The sequence below is a fragment of the Petromyzon marinus genome, chromosome 33 (assembly GCF_048934315.1).
Source record: "Petromyzon marinus isolate PM22_M1 ecotype Great Lakes invasive population chromosome 33, UKy_Petmar_22M1.pri1.0, whole genome shotgun sequence".
NCBI classification, from domain to species: domain Eukaryota; kingdom Metazoa; phylum Chordata; class Hyperoartia; order Petromyzontiformes; family Petromyzontidae; genus Petromyzon; species Petromyzon marinus.
Window position 1 is genome coordinate 6,047,674 of NC_133699.1, and position 22,175 is coordinate 6,069,848.

General features: G+C 45.6%; 1 protein-coding gene across 1 annotated transcript; it reads left to right on the top strand.

Annotated features, from left to right (window-relative positions):
- Positions 1-130: 130 nt before the first annotated feature.
- Positions 131-7,373, top strand: LOC116948367 (somatostatin receptor type 1-like). The gene has a single exon (XM_032964975.2). The coding sequence runs from the start codon at positions 2,365-2,367 to the stop codon at positions 3,520-3,522; it is 1,158 nt and encodes a 385-aa protein (XP_032820866.1). The 5' UTR covers positions 131-2,364; the 3' UTR covers positions 3,523-7,373.
- Positions 7,374-22,175: the final 14,802 nt, after the last annotated feature.

Consider the following 22,175-nt stretch of genomic DNA (forward strand, 5'->3'; position numbering starts at 1 on the left):
GAAAAATAAGTTTTGCTGACTGGACGGAGAGGGACGGACGCACGGATGGCCATTTTCAAAGAAAGTGCGGGTTGATGTATTACAAAAATAAAATCTTCATCTAGATTACTGCTAGTATCTGCGGCGTGTTCCCGAAGTGGTGGCACACGCTTTCAAGAAATGAAGTCTCCGTGACAAAAGTGCCCTTAAAGTACTCCAATACGCACGTGACGGGAATATGTAATATCTGTAATATATCCTTCACAGCACTCCTGGGTTCCGTGCCACTACAGAGTGTTTAAAAAAGATGGATCCAATTTTAAAGCAGTGTATTTCACGATGACATGTTACAATTACACAAAAAGTTACAAACGGTTTAATGAGTTATCAAGTTTTACCAACGGACAACATCGAGACGATAGTTGAATTCGTCCCAAATGCCTCTTCTCACGTTTTACTCTTGAAGTGCGTGGTCGCCCTGTGCTCTTCCCCTTACATAAACAGCCTATTTCCTCAAATTGAAGAATGCTCTTTGACATTGGCGAATCAATGCCAAAACGCCGTTGAAACGCACGCTGCACCGCAATTACAGATTCAGTGTTGCTGAACTGCAGAACGCAAAACGCCTTTTGTGTTGCGGGGTCACCACCTTGCGAATGATTGAGGCTAGGGGCTGTTTGTGTGCTGGTAGAGGCATCTAGCGGTAATCATTTGAAACTCTATGCCCCGCCCTTTCAAGTGGTAAGAGTTTCATTCATGGGCGGTTCCTGGTTGCAGAGATATAGCGATTTCAAATCGGGTCCATATTTTGAAACGCCCTGTATATCGGAATGATGAAAAGAGTACTTTTGGGGAAGACGTATCGTCCCCAATGATTCCATGAATTTATCACTTCGGAGTAGCGATTCCATTTAATAATCAATAATGTTTGTCTCGTTTTAACCGTCTCTTTCGCACATCTATTGTTTGTACCACCCTACATGTACCAGCATTGTATTTGCTTATAATTGATCACGAGTGAAAGAATCGATTTTAGAATTGTCCAGGTAACTGAAGGTCAAGAGCGCTGAGATTGCACCACTGAGAGCCTCAGTTTAAATCACAGGCAGTAGTCGCCTGCATACGTGTTTGTATGTTGAACCTATTTCGCACCGTATATAGTCAACCGCGCTAATCGAAGGTGATGTAACACTTGGTTCTCAAATGTAGCGAGCTCATGGAATACAGGGGGAAGGGGAAGATTTAAAAATGTAAAGATAAAAATAACACTGAAAGTACGCATCTCCTTATCTTGGTGCGGTATTAAGACACACATTCGCAGACTGTTTTTTTATGAGGCGGTAGCCTACGTCTGTGTTAATACGGTCACATCGTTTATATTCGTGAGTGGGTGAAAGAGTGGGTAAAGCGCATTGCACTCTGAATCCGGATACCCAGGTTCGATTTCTGAGTGATATTTGAACCAGTCCTGGGCTCCCACTTCACCAATTTGAACTTGACCAGCGTGGGGAAGTATGGTCAAATAACCCCTACGACATGCACGGCGTATGGAGGCCACCATGCAGCAGTGGATTCGCATGGATATGTCCATGACTAAATTTCGCGTCGGATATAACGTCGACCAAGGAGATGGAGCGATGAAATCAGCTCGAGTGCAAATTCTAGGTGGATCATTATTACATCTAAGTTATCGAGAGAAATGGTGGGAGCGGGTGCTCTCTGGGGAGAACTTCATCCAGCAGTGGATTGGTCTTGACTGATGATGGATGTCGCGTCTTGAGCACGACACAATTCCGATGGGAGGCTTTAGTGACGCGTGATGCTCTGCTATACATATGCATGTGGGGTGGGGGAGGTGTATATCTACACAGGCTGCCTGCGTGCGGAGAGAGTTTCATCTCTAGATCGCATAGAGTCGCAGTTGACATCGCCGGGGTTACATTGCACGGCGTTGGTCTCGCTCCACACGCCTGACAGGTACCACGCTCGGGACGTTGAGAAAATATGCGGGAGGGGGTTTTCCTGAATAACGGCGTTAGCGTTGTTTTTCTATTCACCATCGAGGCTCGGTCTGCATGTGAGCTGTGGAAATTCAGTCACCTAAACTAACACACGGGTACGTATGCATTATTATTCTGAATAAACGTTGTTACAGATTGGACCGATACGCACGATGCTGCCACCGTAAGTTATTGGCAAAAATTGCGCTATAAGCTGAAAAAAGCAAAACATAAATATTTGTTGTTAAAAATTATTGCCAACCAACGCTTTGTACATCAACTATTCATCCATCCTTGGAGCAACAACAAAAAACAGCAAACGGCAGTTTCGACCTGAACACCGACAGTATGCGTATACTGTAGGCATCGCTGAAAGAATACGACGATGGTTCTCAACGAAACCGGGGCCCTACCCGTGAACACGGGGCCCACGAATTCCACGGTGGGCCCACCGCGCCTCCGGTCGTGGGGTATCTTCGACCCCAGCTCCGTGGCCGTCATGGCCGCGTACAGCCTCGTGTGCCTGGTGGGCCTCTTCGGCAACTCCATGGTCATCTACGTGATCCTGCGCTACGCCAAGATGAAGACGGCCACCAACATCTACATCCTCAACCTGGCCGTGGCCGACGAGCTCTTCATGATGAGCGTCCCCTTCCTGGCCACGTCCACCGCTCTGCACCACTGGCCCTTCGGGTCCTCGCTGTGCCGCCTGGTCCTCAGCGTGGACGGCATCAACATGTTCACGAGCGTCTTCTGTCTCACGGTGCTGACCTTCGACCGCTACGTGGCCGTGGTGCATCCCATCAAGGCGGCGCGCTACCGGCGACCGAGCGTGGCCAAAACCATCAACGCGGCCGTGTGGGCCCTCTCCATGGTGATCATCCTACCCATCGTCGTGTACGCCGACACGCGGGTGAACGCCGACGGCACCGTGGTGTGCAACCTGCTGTGGCCTCGCCCGGAGTGGTCGGCCGCGTTCGTGGTCTACACCTTCACGGTGGGATTCCTGCTGCCCGTGGCCGCCATCTGCCTCTGCTACGCGCTCATCGTGGCCAAGATGCGCGCCGTGGCCCTGCGCGCCGGCTGGCAGCAGCGCAAGCGCTCCGAGCGCAAGGTGACGCTCATGGTCACGATGGTGGTGGCCGTGTTCGTCGCCTGCTGGATGCCCTTCTACGTGGTGCAGCTCGTGAACGTGTTCGAAGGCCAGCAAGGCGCCACCGTCAACCAGCTGGCGGTCATCCTGGGCTACGCCAACAGCTGCGCAAACCCGATCCTCTACGGATTCCTCTCGGACAGCTTCAGGCACTCGTTCCAGCGGGTGCTGTGCGTGCGCTGGGCCGAGCGCTACGGCGCGGACGACCCGGGAGATTACTACGCCACCGCTGTGCGCAGCAGGGTGCTGGGCAGCGCTGCGACGGCGGTGGCGGTGGTCGTGGCGGTAGGGAACCAGCAGCAGCAGCAGCAGCTCGCCGAGGGCAGCGAGGCGTGCGAGGGGCCGTGCGCGCGCAACGGGACCTGCGTCTCGCGCACCACGCTCCTGTAACCCGCGCCACCTTCACGCCGGGGCTGCTACAGCCGCCGCCGCTACTGCTGTGCCTGCGGCTGTAAGGCTCGCTGATGAGGTCTCTCATGCCGTTGAGGAGTGGTTCAAACGAGACACGAGGAGAGTGCTTTTACAGCACTCGGGGCTTGCCCTTTGATGACCGGGCTCGTTGATGAGTCGTGATGCGTTGTGATGATACTTGTAGCGATTATGGGTTCTTCTTAGTAGTCTTATCTCGCTGATGACGAGTTCGAATGCGGCGTTTACGTGTTGATGAGTGTACATTTACACTACGGACATGTTGACAAACCGATATGTTCCATCTCCAGCGAGTTTACAAGTAAAATATTGTAATAAACTAAATTCATTTTTTTTAAAATGTGGTCACGTTGAAGAGTACTGAGTTATAAGGAGCCATGTGGCGTTGCGGGCTCTCTTTGTAAGCTGGCAGCAACTCACTGATGAGCACTAATGAGTTGGGGACCAATGTAAAATGCTAAGCTCTCTAAAAGTCTGTAAGTTGTGAATGGCTCACTGATGACCCATGATAGGGTGAGAATGTGTACAACACTGATCCCTACGCTAGTCTTTAAACTGGCCAGCGGCTTGCTGATGAGCCCGAATGAGTAATGAAGAGCGTTGAAGCCCTGAACTCATTGGCAGTATACTGCTGGGCATAACTCACTGATGAGACCAAATAAAGGGATTTTAAACTCCGTGAACGTAGCTGCTCTGTGGCTGTCTAACGCGCTGATGAGCCGCCCCATCCCCCACCACCCCGATAACAGTTCCAATTTATATTCTGAGCTCTCCTTGGTATTCGGTCGTCGTTATGAGCCTGTTCTTTTAGATGAGCGTTGCGGAACATCCTTAGAGAGGGGCCGATCCGGGTTTTCAAATAACCATTGGCGATGTGACGCGTTACCACAAAGACAAAGATCCCCCGTATAGCCTATAACAGACTGTTGGGGCAAGTGCTGTTGGCGAGCACCTATGAAGGCCGGTACGGCACACGATGGGGTGGGTGGCCAACACCACGCCCGGACGCCTTTGTCTCCCTCGTGGCAATGTTTACACACTGTCACCAGGTATTCATTTGAGGCTAAGTCGACTTAGGAGAGGCCCAGGCCCGGTTCAAATAATCGTCACCGGTGTTGGCCGTGAGCGGAAATCGAACTCGGGGCGCCGGGTTCGTCGTGCAGCGCGCTAACCGCCACATTACCGCTCCCCGCGTTACCACACACAGGCACGCACACTTCGGACACACACATGAAGTGACGGAGGGCGCTACAATCAGACGCACAATGTTGCTGTGGGGCAGTTTCGAAAACATTCCCCTCCAGTCGCCGGTCAGTGAGGCTAAGATTCTGGAAATAAGGGGCACGTGTCGTGGTGCGTGCCCTGTTCGAAGCTTTGTGTGTGGTTGTTCTCGAGACCCGGAGGTCATCGATGATCGATGTTCGGTCGCCGCTCTGATTGCATTCGTCGTTAATTCTCAATTATTAAATGAAAGTCGCGGGTCGTGCACGGCCCACGAGTCGGAGGTTCCTCATGCCTGTTTTGGGTATAGGTTCTCACAAGGATGCCTTTCACATACAGTATATATATACTGCATGTATACATATAGTAGACAATGGTGAAGTTATATCGCCATCCTCCAAGAGAGCGAAAGGGCAAACGCTCATCTCCGTTGAATGTCCTGATGCAGTTTAAATTAGAAAATGTCACGGCGATGGCCCATTTATCCACACGATGACCGCTGTTTACCTTCTACAAAGTTGTACCTATTTTATGCACCCAGGAGGAATGCTAGTCTCAGTCGATCCTCGACTGCGATTTGAACTCGACTGCGGGTATAAAGCGCGATGCAACACGTGGCACATGGAGCGGTTTTGACTGCCATGCGACGAATACTCTCGTAGCAGAGTGATTGGGAAAGTGCGAGATTTCCGAATGTATTCTTAGTCTCGGGCCCTGATGCCTAAGACACATTTGGACTAAACTGGGCAGGATTTTTGGGTAAAGTCCAAAGAAAAACCTCCGTGCGTAAAACGGAGGTTATTTTTTTTTACCTTCCCTTGCTCATGCATACACGATTTATATATACAAATAATAATTTGGTGATGTTATGATTCAGGTTTTTTTTATCACTGCAGATCTATTTCTGGCGGCGCTCGAGGGTGGGCAAGGATGGACAAAGGAATAACCTCAACTATTATTTCTTGTTCTCCTATACCGAAACTTTGTCTCCCTGCCTCGCTCGAGCTGTTCATCCTCGAGCTGAACACGACAACGAAACAATAAATTCAAATAGAATCTCAACAGTAGCAGCAGCAGCAAAAAAATATAACCATTTGAAAGTAAGACACAAATTATGGTAGGTGTAGGCAGCACCAATACGCTGAATGTGTTGAACATACATCATACAGACTTGCCAAGGTCATGCGTAATTGGATTACTGCATCATTCACGAGTGCAGTCTATTGGAGAGCTAAAAGGGATGCTTTTAATATATAAAATAGACCCCAGGTTTAGGGAAGTACCGAGACAGCGATGAAAAACAATCTGAAATTAAAATCGGTCGGTCAAATACAGCACCGTGTGGCCAACGGCGGTCGAAGTTAGCATGATCGTGCCGCCCACAGTATTCACAATCATAATTCTCGATTTAGACACAGCGGCTCTTTCACATGCGCGTGGTTATTCTGGAGGGCACCGACGACCGACTCGTCCTGAAGGGCACCCCGACGGTCAAATCGGTGAAGGGAATAGTAGTCGTGGTAGTTAATGGCTCTGAGGCTGTTAACTATCGAACGCTAGACCTGCGCCCCCACCCCCTCCCCCAGAGGGTAGATTTAGCCTACTTTCCTACGTTGACCAGACTTCTTGGAAGAGGTGGAAGAGGTGGCAGCACCCACATTTTACGCCACCACGTGCGACCTATCGACTGAGTGTGGTAGGGAGGCACGGAGGTTTATGAAAACAAGTTCAATGTGCTCACCATTACCCTATGTAGTTACAGATAGCCCATTCAACCGCGTATTATTATTCTGGAGTTCCGTGGCTCCTTACCAGCAGTGTCCTGTTTACACACTAGGGGGCGATGATTTCTTTGTATCGTCTCAACTGAGTTGTGTGTGGTGCACATTTTAAAATTGCCGACACGCAGTGGTTCTACTTTTGCGAATAACGTCGCGGGATATTTAGCGTACACTCTAAATCAGACAGCGTATACAGCGTATGTATGGTTAATACACCCGCACTATTAACCAGGGTGGCCCACTGGAATCGAACCCGTGAACCTCTGCAACAAAACGGCGAAAAATATATTTATATGCCACTCAACTGCCTTTTATGGTAATTGCATATACATATTCGCAGATTTTAGATTTTTTTTGATATTCACATATATACATGCAAAATATTTAATGTTAACATATACATTTGTATATACATACTCGTACGGGATATTCGCGTAAATATATACGATGTAGGGAATTAATTGGTGGGACATACGCCAGTATTATGTTTTAAGATCACATTCGTAACGTGTTATGCTCCATCATGTGGAATGGCACAAACGCCACAACAGACGTAAACAGCTCTTACGTGATAGCTTTTGCGCTATGTATTAAAAATAGCCATCAGTGTCGTTGTGAAAACTATATTAACAAGTTAAATGATAAGACAATATCTCATGCACATATATTCCGTCTATCCACGTAAGTAGTTGCTGCCTTGCCCAAGCTCGCACTGGGAATGTATGTGTAATGTAGCTCTCAGAGACACCGTCTTGTTGAGTTATATGTCTATTTATCGTGAATAAAGTCCGCCGACTCACTGATAACTTACCGAGTAACCGCAAGTGATTATGTACACAGCTGGGTAACTTCTGTGGCTCTACGCTACGCTCCCCATGTAGTTGGCTGGCTACACAGGGAGCGGACGCGTAGTAGCCACGGAGACAATATGTAACTCTAGCCTTCCAAGACTGCAAGGTGCCCGATCCAAGATGACGAAGACGACCCGCTCCAAGATGACGACGGCGATTACAGCTCCTTGGTTCCCCCACTGCAGCAGCCCAGAGCCCTGCTCCACGCCGGCTTTTATCCACTCCTCGACCCGTCCACGCCCCGTTTCCCGAACACTCTCTCACCTCCTCATCTGGGCCTGTCTGTCCCTGTCTCAATTATTATTTACGACCACTCAGGTCCCGTGCTATCCTTACGCGACCCTATCAGTGCCCGTCGCGTCAATAAGTAACCACGGCCACGAGGAGCCGTACTGTCCTTGCATGTGTTCGTGCAATTTGTACTTACAAGCTTGATTTATATTTATTTGTAGTGACTCGCTTCATGTTTTTCTCTGTCTTACGCTTGTATCCTTCGTTGTATTTTTGTTAACGTAACTTGCTGATCCGGTCCAAATGGGAATCTGAAAAAAAGAGCTTGATAGCTCATCAGATTCTTCCAGTTTAAATAGAGATTGTGAAAATGGAAGTACTTCTTACACAACCGATCAGCCCCCAGGGAGGGCCTTCTGGAAGTGCATAATTTGAGCAGCATTGTTTCAAGACAAGCAACATTCTGGACCCGGATTTAACACATGGGCGAGATGTTAACTACCTCGCCTGGTATGCAGGAAGTTGTGGGTTCAATCCCGACCTTGACGCCTGTATGTTTGGAGTTTGCATGATCTCCCGGTGGTCGTGTGGATTTTTCTCCGGGTCCTCCGGTTTTTCCTTCCACATTTAGAATCAACATCACGCGTTTGGAGTATTTGAATACGATCAATTTCCGCGTGGTAAGCCACTTCGTTGGGCTATCATTTGTGGTCAGGTCGTTTCTGAAAAATAGCTATCTGGCTCAGTGGGCCTTATCTGGTAAATACAACAGGCTTTAGTTGTAGTTTAGTCACTCAAGAGTCTCATCAGCAGGGTCAGGCTTGCTTGAATCATTGCTGGAAAAGTGGCGATCTTACAGGCGAAGACCCTCTTTCTCTTTACGATACGGGGTCCAAATTCGTAACTAAATTATATAGTCATACGTAACTCAAAATAATAACTCGCGTCGTTGTTGCGAAGAATATGAAACGGATATTTGAAATAGATGTCTGCTTATTTACTCTGCGCGATAAGAACGGATTGCTTGCTTCCTACATGTTTAGCTTTTTATCAATTCATCGTTTCCCTGCAACAAATGTCAACGCTTACGCGGCTAAGGTATATGTGTGAACAGTTGTGTTTCTGGCCCTGCCAGCAGAAGGGAGAAAAAAAACTGTTACAATAATTTAAATGTACATACATTATCGCGATGTAACTCTCAATGCTAATATTTTAAATAAAAACAGATCCATGCAGAGCCATACCCCGTGTTATGACTAATGATTTGACAATCATATTTTTAACAAGTGCCAATATATATACAAAAAAGCATAATACGTGTTAATAACTCCCCCAGGCTTGCCACAACAACATTCAGACACGTATCGTCGATGGTGATAATCTGTACATTCTTCTCTAGTGTTGTTCTTGTGTCATTAATCGTCAAATCATTTTTCTCGGGAATGCTCACTGAGCCGCAAGACTCATTTTCAGGTGGTCCCGCTCCAGTAGAAATAAATATTCTGATTCTGACATGAGGATGTTTGAGAAATTCCACGAATGAGTTCCTTTGGTATTCTTGGTTCTGCAGTCACAAACGTTTTAAGTCAGAGTTCCTTTGGCTTCGTTGTGTGCGGAAATCAGTGTCCGGAGAAAATTAACCACGCATATATGAGGGCGTGACACTGACACATCAAATAATATCAGAATCAGAATATTTATTTATACCGGAGGAATCCGATGCGCTGTAAAACTCTTTTTCACAGATATCCATAAGGGACAGGTGAGTACGTTACAACAACAAACAACACAAAAACATGATAGGAATGAAAAGTAGAGGAAAGGGGCCGTCCATAAATGACGTCACGCACCGGGGGGGGGGGGGGGGTCAGACATTTGTGACGATGTGTGACGAGGGGGGGTGGTTGAGAAATGTGACGTCACATCAAAATACGCAACTTTAAATAAATATAGACAACACGTTCTACTTAATTAAATAGACTTTTTCATAAATATTTTCTCCTACATCAGAGTGCAGCGCCACATTAAATACGCACTACAATGACAATAGTTTAAAGCGATTTTAAGCATGTTTTGTGTCTTTTTTGGGGGGGGGGGGCAGAGCTTTGTGACGTCATATTTGAGGGGGGGGGTCTGACTTTTTGTGACGCCGTGTGACGAGGGGGGGGGGGGCAAAAATCGTCCAAAATCGCGTGACGTCATTTGTGGACGGCCCCAAAGGTAAACAAATCACTTTAAAACATAGATACAAATAAAACGAAACCATTTTTCAATCTTACTGCGTAAGGCCCACTGAACCTTGTATCGCTCGCTGCACGATGAAACCCTACCGCATGAGTTTGTTAACCCGGCCACGGCTAACATCAGTGGCAAGTGGCATCAGTCAGTCTCACCAACTCGCACTGACCAGGGTAGTGAAGTATGGTCAAATAACCCCCACATGGCCGACACGGTGTGGAAAATAATTATTCAATCAGTGGATTGATCATAGCTGTCGATGATGCTGATGATGAAAGCTCATCGACTGATGGATTCAACGATATTTTAATGAATACAGTACAATCATCAAACTTTGTTTTTTTTGCATTTGTAAAATGTAAATATACTGATGACTTGAATCTTACGATCAATGCAAATATGCAATCATTTAAAATACATGTGAAGTCATGATCAATGACACTGATTACATGTTTTCTTTGAACGTTCAAAACAAATAGTTGTGCCGATTTCCCGAATTGTTTTGCCAACGGAGACCGCCACATTTTCACGCGAAACAACTTGACGAAACTGAACAACAATCAATTTTGGCAACGAGATTGCAAGGTCAAATCATCGTGAGCCATCATAAAAAAAATTGTAAAATATAAAAGTGCAGCCCTGTGTTATACTTGGAGGAAGCTGCAGCAAGTATGTCGGCCTACTCGTTCACGCTGACCAGACATCTCGCAAGCGATATGAGTTACCCACATTTTACCTCGCCACGCGTAACCCGCCGATCGACAATCTGTGGTGGTAACCCATCTATATTGCTGGGTAGACAGAAGCACAAGTGGTGGTTGGTGGGAGGGGGGGGGGGTGAGATCGAAGAATCCTGCACCGTTATTTCAACTGCCGCGCCGAGAGACCGAATCGAACAGGCGACCCTCTGGACTGCAAATTCGGTGCGCTGCTAACCGTGAATATCGCTGCGAGGGGGCACGCGGTGCTCCACCGAAAATCCAGACTGCAGTTGCACTCCGACACTCCACCACCAGCCGTCCTACGATGCCTGGAGCGGTCTCAACCGTTGCACCAAAAGCCTAGAGAATTACAGAGCCATTAGTAGGCGTTGAGGTTCACGGTGACGCATGGAAACACACTCCTCCGTGACAATGAAAACAGAGGGAGAGGGGGGAAAAAGCAGATCCGCAGCATTTGGACGAAAGGCAAACAAAGGAGGAATTTGCGGCTCGTGTTGTTTTCGATAATGTTTTTGTTATTTCCCCCCCCCCCCCCCCCCCGTCGTTCCTCCCCGAGTCGAAATTATTCCACGCATTTCGCTGCACTCGTCAAATGCAGACAATTTCTTTCAGGGAAAACTAATAACGGTGATCCCCCCCCCAAAAAACCCATCATAGGCAGGGTCCCCCTCACCCTGAAGTAATCGTCATTGTCTTCGAATTAGTGCAACCGGTCCGTATGTTTTCAGTCATTTCAAATCCGTGTCTCGTTCAAACGGTTGAGAGACTGCAAGACTCTGTTGCAGGGCTCTTCATTGCAAGGTCCGCGGGTCACTGGCGGCCCCTGGTGGCCTTTAGTGCGGCCCCTGGCGTGGGGGTCCCCGACACAATACACGAATGGTGACCACACCCCCTGGCAGGCGGAGCGGTGGTGACCCTCACACCGATGATGTCTCATCAGCAAAATTGGCCCCTGCCCCTCTGAAAATTAGTGAAGAACAATCTGGATTTTTTTTTTATTTAAAGCTTTCGTGACTGCAGAGATTCATGATGACGATTGCTTGTGTTGCAGTCGAAACGTCGTGAGAATTTTTTTTGTTTTATATTTTTATTATTTTATTGTTTCCTTTCTACGTGACTTTACCGAAAGAACCAAGAATAACAATCTTGATTTGAGGCTTTCGTGACTGCAGGAATCCATACTCTTTGGATATTTCGATAAAGTCACGTAGGTAGAAAAAATAATAATAATAGATCACGACTTTTCGATCACAACACAAGCGGTCGCTGAGGACGACCGCTTGTGTTGCGATCGAAACGTCGTGATCTATTATTATTTCTACCTACGTGACTTTACCGAAAGAACCAAGAAGAACACTGCTCTATATTCACGGGAGACCTCGTTAACCGAGCCGCACGAGAGTAAAGGGGCTTTTGCGCAAATATTCAACAGCTGAGCAATGCCAAGGAAAATACAGGCACATAAGACTTGCGGCTTGCAGTATGGGGGGGGGGGGGGGGGGGCGAAGTGGTTGGGTGAGTGTGCTGTTGCGACCTGTAATGTGGTGGGTGAGTGCGCGAGTGATTGGGTGAGTGTGTTCATGCGGGCTGCAGTGTGGTGGTGATGGTGATGGTTGAACACAGTATGGATGAGACGAAACAGTCCGAGTCCTCGACATGTTTTTGAGTAACCTGTGTCCGTCATGTTAGCGATAGCAGTGAAGCGATGAGGTCACTGACTGGCGGCGAGCGAGATGCTGGCGTGAATCAGTGAGCGAATCAACACGCGAATGCGTCTCAGGACACTGTGCAATCAGACAGAGATCTTTGCATCGGGGAGATTTTTGCCACACGATCATTACACAATAACGTGGACCGGTGGCACAGTGGTTGGCGCACTGCGCTATGCACCCAGCAAACTGAGTTTGATTCCCAGCCACGGCAAACATCAGTGACCAATGCGTGGGGAGGCCTTCATCCCAGCAATGGGTTGACAAGAGGTCTGTAAATATTAACACTGTAGTAAGGATTATTATTTTTTGAATGGGCAATGGGACAGGAGGTACACGGCTACAGGATAAGGAAGAATTGAAGGCAACAAGATAGTGACTCAGAGCCAGAAGTCTTCAGCCTGCTATTGAACAAGGGACGGATATCCACAGTGCTGACAGCCAAGAGAAGGAATTCTAGACAACGGGGGGCAGCAACAGGGAAGGAGAAACCTCCCATTGAGTAGAGGTCCACTAACACTTTAATACAAACGAGTAAACTTTACCGTCATGCCTCCCGCGTGCAAGCATAATTAGCTTAATTGTACCAGATTATGGTGACCTCTCTTGCGCCTTGGCGCATTCACGTAAAATAATTGCCTACAGTGACATTAATTAAGCAGCTATTATCTCGAGCAACAGACACACACTGATGCTTGTTTGAGAAATTAGCTTGTGTTTACTCTGTGCAAAATATATTGTCAATTGTGCCACATCAATCACAATTCTCAAAAGGCTACGTTTAAAGTTACGATTTTTTTTCTTTCAGTAAAATTGTACATGCGTCACGTTTTTTTTGTCAGGTTAGTTCCGTGATCAATTACACGCGTCCGTGCTGATGCCGATGCAAACAGTTCAGTTCCGTTACCAGGATGAGGGGTGTCGACTTGCCCTTTCAAATCCATCGGATGAATTGTCACAATTCGGGGTTGTTATTCCATTCAAGAGTCAACACCTTGGGCTGCTTAATTTTTCACTACTCTATTTTCATCTCGTTTCTCGTAGACCATTTTAGTTTGTGCAACTCCGCGTTCCGACAATTTCGTTCGCACCGCAAGCTCAAATGTAACGTGAGCGCGGCACTTGCATGCACTTTGCGAATATTTTAAGTAAGCGAATTCTCACGCGCAACAAAACCGACGCATGTTATCATGAGCGTCGTTGTGAAGTGACGTTGTATACATTGATGCATTGTTACACACCTACCGATAACAATTCGAAAACAACAACAATAACAACAATGTCTTGCGCGGTGTTGGAAAACATTCGACGCAAACATTCGACGCTAAGTCAAACAGTTACAATAACAAGAATAGAATATGATACAATACAAAATAATAATTAGCACCTTTAAACACCCGCTGCTGGATGGAGGCCACCCTCTGCCGTGTCGGTCACGAGGGTTATTTGACTATACTTCGCCATGCCGGTTAGTGTCACTGATGAAGGAGAAAGGGAGCAAGGCAAAGCGATAGTTATGATTTGTGTTTCGTTTGTTGTCCTTCCACTGCACCTCCGATTAGCGCGGTTGGCTACGTACGGTGCAACAGAAGTTCAACATACTGTACGTAAATACATTCCAATGCATGTTTTCGGAAACACCTCACCCCGCAGGCAATATGCCTGATACTTTACTTTAAAATGGCATTTCCAAATATTTAGTTCGAATAGAGTGCTGTTAGTTATGCACGTTATTTACATATTTTACTGGCAGGCCACCATCATAGCACAGCGAACATTTAATCACGGGCATTGTTATTGTGACTAAGTGAATTAGAAATGTCCGACGATTTATAGACGAGTGCTACATTTTAAGTGCAAAAATGAATACAATTATGCGCTCCCGTTAATTTCGAGCACCTGCCATAGTGCATGTGTGGGAAGGCACTTGTTGCCACTGAAGTGGGATGGATATTTAATTAGCTTTCCCATCACAAATGAAGCTGGCTGACTATTCATTAGCCCAGTGTTACCGATGTAGTTTAACACGTGGGAGGCTTTCGCAACCAATATCATCCATAATACAGGTTTTTTTGGGTTAGATCGCATAAATATATAAATGTGTCGTTAAACCCGCCACCACCCGACACAGCCAACTAGTAAGGTTTGTCACGTTAACAGAACGTGGCCAATTCGTCACTAGTACAGCACATCGGTGTGTTGGAGAGCCAAGCCACAACATTTACAATCTGAGTACGACGTTTCGCCAGTAATTACAACTGGCTTCATCAGGCGACAGCCAGATTGGTGGAGAAATCCTCCTGTTTCGTTCCTTGAATAGAGGGATAGATGTGATGACGTCATTTGTGAGCCCGTCACGTGCGAAGTGCTCCCCAACACACCGGTATGATGTACTAGTAACGAATTGGCACGTTCTGTTTCCGTGACAAACCTTACTAATTGGCTATGTCGGGTGGTGGCGGGTTTAACGACACATTAATATATTTACGCGATCTAACCCAACAAACCTCTATTATGTTACCGATGCAATTTTAGAATTAAAGTTCCTATTCGCAATAATGTACATTTTGATTTAAAGCTTTCGTGACTGCAGGGATTCATATTCTTGGTTCTTTCAGTAAAGTCACGTAGAAGGGAAACAATAAAATATTAAAAAAATAAAACAATAAAATTCTCACGACGTTTCGACTGCAACACAAGCAATCATCATTAGGTGTGAAAACCACAACAAGAACATTTTCTGTGAAAATCACAACAAGAACATTTTCTTGTTGTGGTTTTCACACCTGATGATGATTGCTTGTTGTAGTTTTCACACCTGATGATGATTGCTTGTGTTGCAGTCGAAACGTCGTGAGAATTGTATTATTTTATATTTTTATTATTTTATTGTTTCCCTTCAACGTGACTTTACCGAAAGAACCAAGAATAATAATGTATATGTTTTAAAAAAACAACACCTGCCTTTATTATCAGAGGGACGCGACTAGAAAACACAGCAGGATACTGAATATTGCGGGCGCTTATAGAAAACGGACAGAAATATAAATGATTAAATAAATAGGCAGACGAGAGTAGCAGAAGTGATTTTGGTAAAACTGGGCTTGGTCACGAAGAGGTAACGTACCACCGCGCCCAACAGAAGATGGCTTTCAATTGTAGCGCACTCTGCTTGTAACCCAGCACTGTGGTGGAGGCAGCGGTGATTTTTGGTGGATCCACGAATGTTGTGCAAGTTCCCCTCTCCCGTGGGCGTCGAGGAGGTGCCATGACCCTGGCTTACCAGGAGAAGGCGGTACAGTAAAGTGTGGACTCAACCTGTTCCATCTGTAGGGCATAGACCGATAGAATAGCGTGCCCTCTCAAGTATCTGCTTTCTCTGGGCGTTCCCGATTCCTCCCAGATGTAAGCACTCCTTAATCGGCTGATGCATCTTAATAGATAGAGGACCACAGAGCTTGGGAAATTGTTGGTAGCACCTGCTCACCGCCTGGCTGATGCCTTCCCACCTGTCTGTGACTCCCCCTTGTGCCACCTTGAGAGTGAGCGAAGACTGCGCGGCAGTACATTGCAAGTTTAAATCGTTCTTGTTATTATGACACATAATATAATAATAGGGGTTTTCCCCTTTTTTCTGGCAACAAAACTGAAACCTTTTTTTACAAGGATTCATGTCTGCATTAACCACAATACCTGCAGTCAAAATGCAAACAATAAACATACTATGATAAAGGAATAGATTTTACCCTTTTAACTGGCATAAAAACTGACACCTTTATTCAAGGCATCATGTTTGCAATAACCACAACACAAGCAGTCAAAATGCAAACAAAAAAGACAACTCTGATAATAATATGCACTGTCCTTGAATTTGATTGGTCCACACCCGAGACAGCTTTTCTTAGAGCCTAGTCTCCATTGGTGTTGGACCAGAAGACGCCAAAAGGCGTACAACTCAAAAAATAAATACTATGATAATATATGCATTGTCCTTGAGACTGATTGGTCCACACCTTTTGGCGTCATCTGGTCGAGCATCAATTGGGTCGAGGCTCAAAAGAAAGCCGTCCCTTGGTGTGGACCAATCAGTTTCAAGGACAATGCATAATATATTATCATAGTATGTTTTTTGTTTGCATTTTGACTGCAGGTATTGTGGTTAATGCAGACATGAATCCTTGTAAAAAGTTTTCAGTTTTTTTGCCAGAAAAAAGGGTAAAACCCCTATTATTACATTTTGGTACTGGCAAAGGAGGTCTAATGATGATTATGACACATGGTTCAGAAACGTGGCATATATTTCCGACTAGGCCTCACTCCAACAAGGGACCTTCAACCGATAATTTCAACCTTCGAGCTGAAACGTGAAACACTCAACCGGAGAAGTAGAACTACATAAGGGAGATGCTGTTTCGCTGCCAGACACAAAAGGGAATAAACTGTCGCGCATTTTCATCGGCGAGCAATTACAGTGATCGCCTGTCATTACGCCTTTCAGCACTACCATTACAGATAGTGCTTTCAGAGAAGTGTGTGTGTGTGTGTGTACCAGAGACGCCGCCACTGCATCTGCCCAGCACTTGACTTTGTGCACAATTCAAGTCTACTTTACACTGCAGGTCAATATCGGAAAAGAACCTGCAATTTGTCCTCTTCATTTTTGCAATAATTCTAAATGCAGTACGCGGTAACTTTTCACAAACACTTGCATAATAATGTTTGGTTTCGTCGACATTTCATTTAGTTTTTTTGAGAAAACATATTACAGTCGTCAAAAATATGATTCCGCTTGCTCCTAGTGAAAACCCATCAACCTGGGTAAAGAAAATTCGGGCGGTGTTGGCGTTGCACGTGGCCTGTAATCTAGCACTGTGGAAGCAGCGAGAGTTAATGGATCGCACATTCATGTTGCGAAACTCTCTTCCCATGGGCGTGGAGGAGCTGCCATACCCTTGCTTGCCAGGAGGAAGGTAAATGCAGCAAATGTAGACTTCACCTGTTCCATATGTATGGGATCAAGTGTTGCCCTCTGACACGCGTGAGTTTTATCCGGGTTGCCCCGGTTTCTTCCTACGTCTAAACACTCGTTAATGAGCCGATAACGTCTTAATATATAGAGGACCGCAGAAACTGGACAATTGTAGGCGCCAGCTCACTGCTTGGCTGCTGCCTTCCCGATTGTCTGCGGTTTCCCCGCACCTCCGAATCGTTCTATTTCGTCGAGAGTGAGCGAATACTGCGCGGCGCGTTACAAGTGGAAATTATTATTGATGTCGGCGAATAACCAGGGAAAGCACAAACAAGCATGGAAAATGAACCTGTCAGACAGACAGATGGAGCGAGTGTCGGTGTGAATGGGAAACGCCAAGGAGCCAATGGAAAGAATCAGTTCATGAACAAACCACACAATTAAAGGATGAATGCGCTTGGGTGGAGAGAAAATCACGTAAATAACACATTTCCATGGCGACAATTTCATTTAAATACGGTATGCGCAGGCAATCCAGTGCAGTTGGCGATCTTACTGCTGGATTCAATAAATCCTTCAGTGTTCTAGAGAAAAATCCGCGTCCTTTCTGTAGGAAAGTTCAGGGCGAAGGTACAGCCCTGCATTGCCTTGCCCACACCACTGTATTACTGGAGAACATCATCCCAAACAAGGCATTCCAGACGGCCCCTTTAGAACGTTTTTTTGGTCTACTCTTCCACGCTGGTCAGACTGTCGGGAGAGGTGGGTATATCAACACTTTACCCCCACTAGAAGTGGCCTGTCAATCAACTGACTGTGGTGCACCCATTTACAGTGTATACTGCTGTGTGGACAGAGGCAGGGGATTTTTAGAAACGTGTTCATTGTTTCATACTGCCACGCCAGGAGATTGAACCGGCGCTCTCTAGCTTGCAAGTCCATTTATACCATGGTATCATCCACGCTCTTTCATTTGTATAAACTAAAATGAATAAAACTTTTACAACTCCTTTCCAATCCATTGCTGGATGAAGGCCTCACCGTTCCTTTCAGTCGTAGAGTTTTTTTAACCATACTTCAGCGTGAGTAGGTGAGGTGGAGGCCCAGGACAAGCTAAAATGTTACTTGCTATTAGCCAGTGGCCGGATATCAACCTCACGATACTGGGTTAATTTTGCGGTGTGCTAACACCTGCGCAGCCGCTCCACCACAAATTAAATTAAAATGAAAACCGCACGTTAATTGGAAGCAAAATAATCATCAGGTGAATCCACCACAATGTCCTCACGTCAACAATATTTGGTGCAAGGTAATTAAAGTAAATTATTGGAACGGCCCTTTAAATTATGCAAATTAAATCTACTGCACAAATTACATTAGTTGGATGTTCCTCCTGCTTGTTGATCAGATGTGAATAATTGTGGGACACTTGAGAGCCAAGTCGTTGTGTACGTAGCGGTGTCACGACCGTGCCTGCAAATGATTTGCCATGGCCAAATTAGCCGAGCGGAGAGAGCACAGGAAGCCCTTACTGGCAATGACCAATCTGGGGGCCAATTGAGCCGTCTTACGAAAAAGCCGATGTGGTTCACATAATAGGAATGCGGACAAAATACACAGCGAATCCAACGGAATTGAGTCGCTCTTAAAACAAATAAATGAATGCAATTTTGCAATGCAACGCCACACATGTGACCAGGTGGAAACTCATGTTTCGGTGGATATCTCAAAAGGTCGGATATGAACATCTCTAGAAAATGACAGTTGCGCACCGTACACATATAAGTTACAGGATGACAATACTGTATAGCGTGCATTGCTTTAAGCGTGGGGGAAATTAAAAAAAAAAATCTGAACTTTAGACGTGAGCGAATGTGCGCGAGATTAAGAATGCGTTTCTGCGTTGTGAAAAGGTCGAATTTGTAAACGTCAAGAGAAAATGGCGCACACAAAACTGCACTGCGTGCTGGCAGTGAACTTGGTGGATATGCGACTGTCAGATATACAAAGTTGAACTGCATTATTATCATTATTATATTTAAACGGCTTGGTTGGGTCGAGTTGTAAGGTTGAATATTCATCTCCAGTTGTGCTCTTGGCACCGAGCTATTAGATGTATAGACCGTTCGGAACGCTTGCAGAATATCTCAATCTGAATGGCCCGCGGACACAGATGTCACAGAACTTGTGTGCTGAACTTCTTTCGCACCGTGCATATCCGATCGTGCTAATCGGGGGTGCAGGAAACTTATCCCGAGCTCCGTTCAAGTGACCATTTTTTAATCCTCTGCTATGAAGAAGGGTCATTGCTGAAACATCGCATGTTAGATATTTGCTGTTTAGGCCACAGTAATATTCATGATTGTGTTCAGTTTTGTTGTTAATTGTGCTTGTGCCAACGCAACATCAACAAGTATGTATTTTATTTATCCGAGGTGTACTTTCATACACGTCTTGCTGCAGACAAGTGCTTGTTGCATGGCTGTCCAGCTGAAATATTGTTTAATTTTCAGAGATTGAATATATGCAAAGTAAGTTATAAAGCGAATTTAATATTGGAAAAACCCAACACATTGGTCAATGACACTACCTTAAAAGGATATAAAAAACATTTTGTCAGGCAATTGCCTATTACATATGATTGTCTTTTAAGGCAATACTATTGACATATGTGTTGCGTTATTGTTACCTGTGCTTGTGCACCAATACCAATGCAGTACCGCCAAATATTTTATATTCTTCGAACAAAGATAATATATAATTTGTCATATTTAAGATTGTGGGGTTTTTTTTTGCAGTTACCAATGGCTAACACCATCAACTCTACACTTGAAAGCCCGGTCTAATTGCGAGTGACTAAAACCCACGATTGATACCCAGGATGGCAATGCTTCTGGCTCATTGTCTCTAAGCCTTGAGCCACCTGGCACAAATGCTAAGAAGCCTCCATTTCATGGTTCACAGATGATGGCTCAATGTAAGTGGAAGAATGCGCACCGCCATCTCGCTCTTTTAGAATCTACCCTGACCGCACGCGGAATGGAACAAAAAAAAATCTGTGAATTGACCGAGTGGGAATGTTAATGGCATGACAGGCGATCGCGAAGAAGAATAAATTAACTCACGTTCTGGGGAAACGGAAAGCCATTTGTCTATCGGACATTTTATTTACGAAATGATGAATGTATTTTCTTCAGGACAAGCCGAGATGAGGCGCAATGTCCCATTATGAGCACCATCACGTGGGCAGGAAGGGTCGTGTATCTCGTGTAGATTTAGGATGAAAGACATGAGGAATAATGGCACATTCAAAGTGGTGGTGAATTAATTATTTTTGGTGGGTTTTTCACTTGTAAGGCGCCTTTCACAAATATCTCAAAGCGCCAAATTTCATGTTTTTTTTGTGAGGGGAAAAACACATAACGATCCAGTAAACATTAAACCGTTGGACCAACGTGGGGCGAACGTTGATTCAATGGTTTCAAACGTAACGCAACGTTGCATGTTTATACTGGGAGTCAAATTCAATTCGCAATAATGCTGAGAAAGGTGTGATTTTTTTTGCGTGTAAATGTTATTTCATACCGTTTCCATGGTGTGGTTGCATTTAGATGCTACATCAATACAAATTGTACTACATGTATATATTTTAGGTGAACTCTGTTTTACTTTCCACACTGTAAGGTAATGTGAATGTTTTTAATGTATTAAACGGGCCTTTATTTTGATATATTTAAAATGCTGCTCATGCTAAGTTTTTTATATATATGTGTGTCAGTGGCTTCCCATTCAAACGAGTGTAATACCAGCGATGATCTCCTGTTCACAGCACGAAGGCAGTGGTGGAAATTCCACGTGCCTATAGCAGGGGCGAGTCCACGTGTCATCGGGGAAGCAAGGTTGACTTCCTCCATTAAGCGGCACCTCTTTTATCAACCACCCTGAACAGTGGGGGTGGAAATTCAGCGCTCTGTTGTGTTTCATATGCTGTATTTAAATTGCTGTGTCAAACATCATAACCGTGATCAATAACAAATTATCGTCATACATAATAAATAGTCGTTCACAAATGTATCACGTTTTACCTCCATTAAGTTGTCGTGTCATTCAGAATTATCATAATGGTCATAATCATTTTTATCAGCATCGTTAAAAAAAATATCACGAATTAATTATCATTGTTCAAATATTTTTGGTTAGAAAATAAAATAATAAAATACAATTTTAAATAAAATAAAAATAAGAGCAAAGAACCCACGACGTTTCGATCGCAACACAAGCGGTCGTCATCAGGCGGAGGGAAGAGGGCAAGCCTCCGAATGCAACTCCTTATAAGGGTTTCCAAAGTGAGTGGGCGGGGGACGAGAGTTGGGGGGAGGAGGGGAGCTTATGCAGCGTGAACAGCATGGGCGGGGCAGCCAGTCAGACATGGGGGGGGGAGGAAGGGGGTAGAGATAGGGGGGGAGAGAGGGGGGGCAGATATAAAGGGAGAGAGGTGGGTAGAGATAGGGGGGGGGGCATTGCACCTCGCTCCACACACCCACACTGCTGACGGTAGAGGTTGACAAGGCAAACACAAATCAAGTCATGACCCAAAGTGGTTGATGACATCTTTCCAATGATTGCTGAGTTTAAAACCGTCGTCTCGGTTGAAATTGTGTCTGTGTCTGTAAATATGGATGGCTTCGTGAACGAATCTTTGTTGATAGCCAGTCGGCTTGCAAAGTACCATCGTCTTAGAGAAATCAATTTCATGTGAGCCAGCCGCATTAAAGTAATGATCAGCCACGGCAGAAGTATTGGTCCTGCCGTGTTTCAGATCTGCCTTATGTTCACGAACACGGTCCGAAACGTCGCTTAGTTTCCCCAATGTAACTGCTGCCGCAGACACA

What these genes read in the sequence shown, in the direction of transcription:
- LOC116948367 (XM_032964975.2), top strand. Translation starts at nt 2,365, where the DNA reads ATGGTTCTCAACGAAACCGGGGCCCTACCCGTGAACACGGGGCCCACG.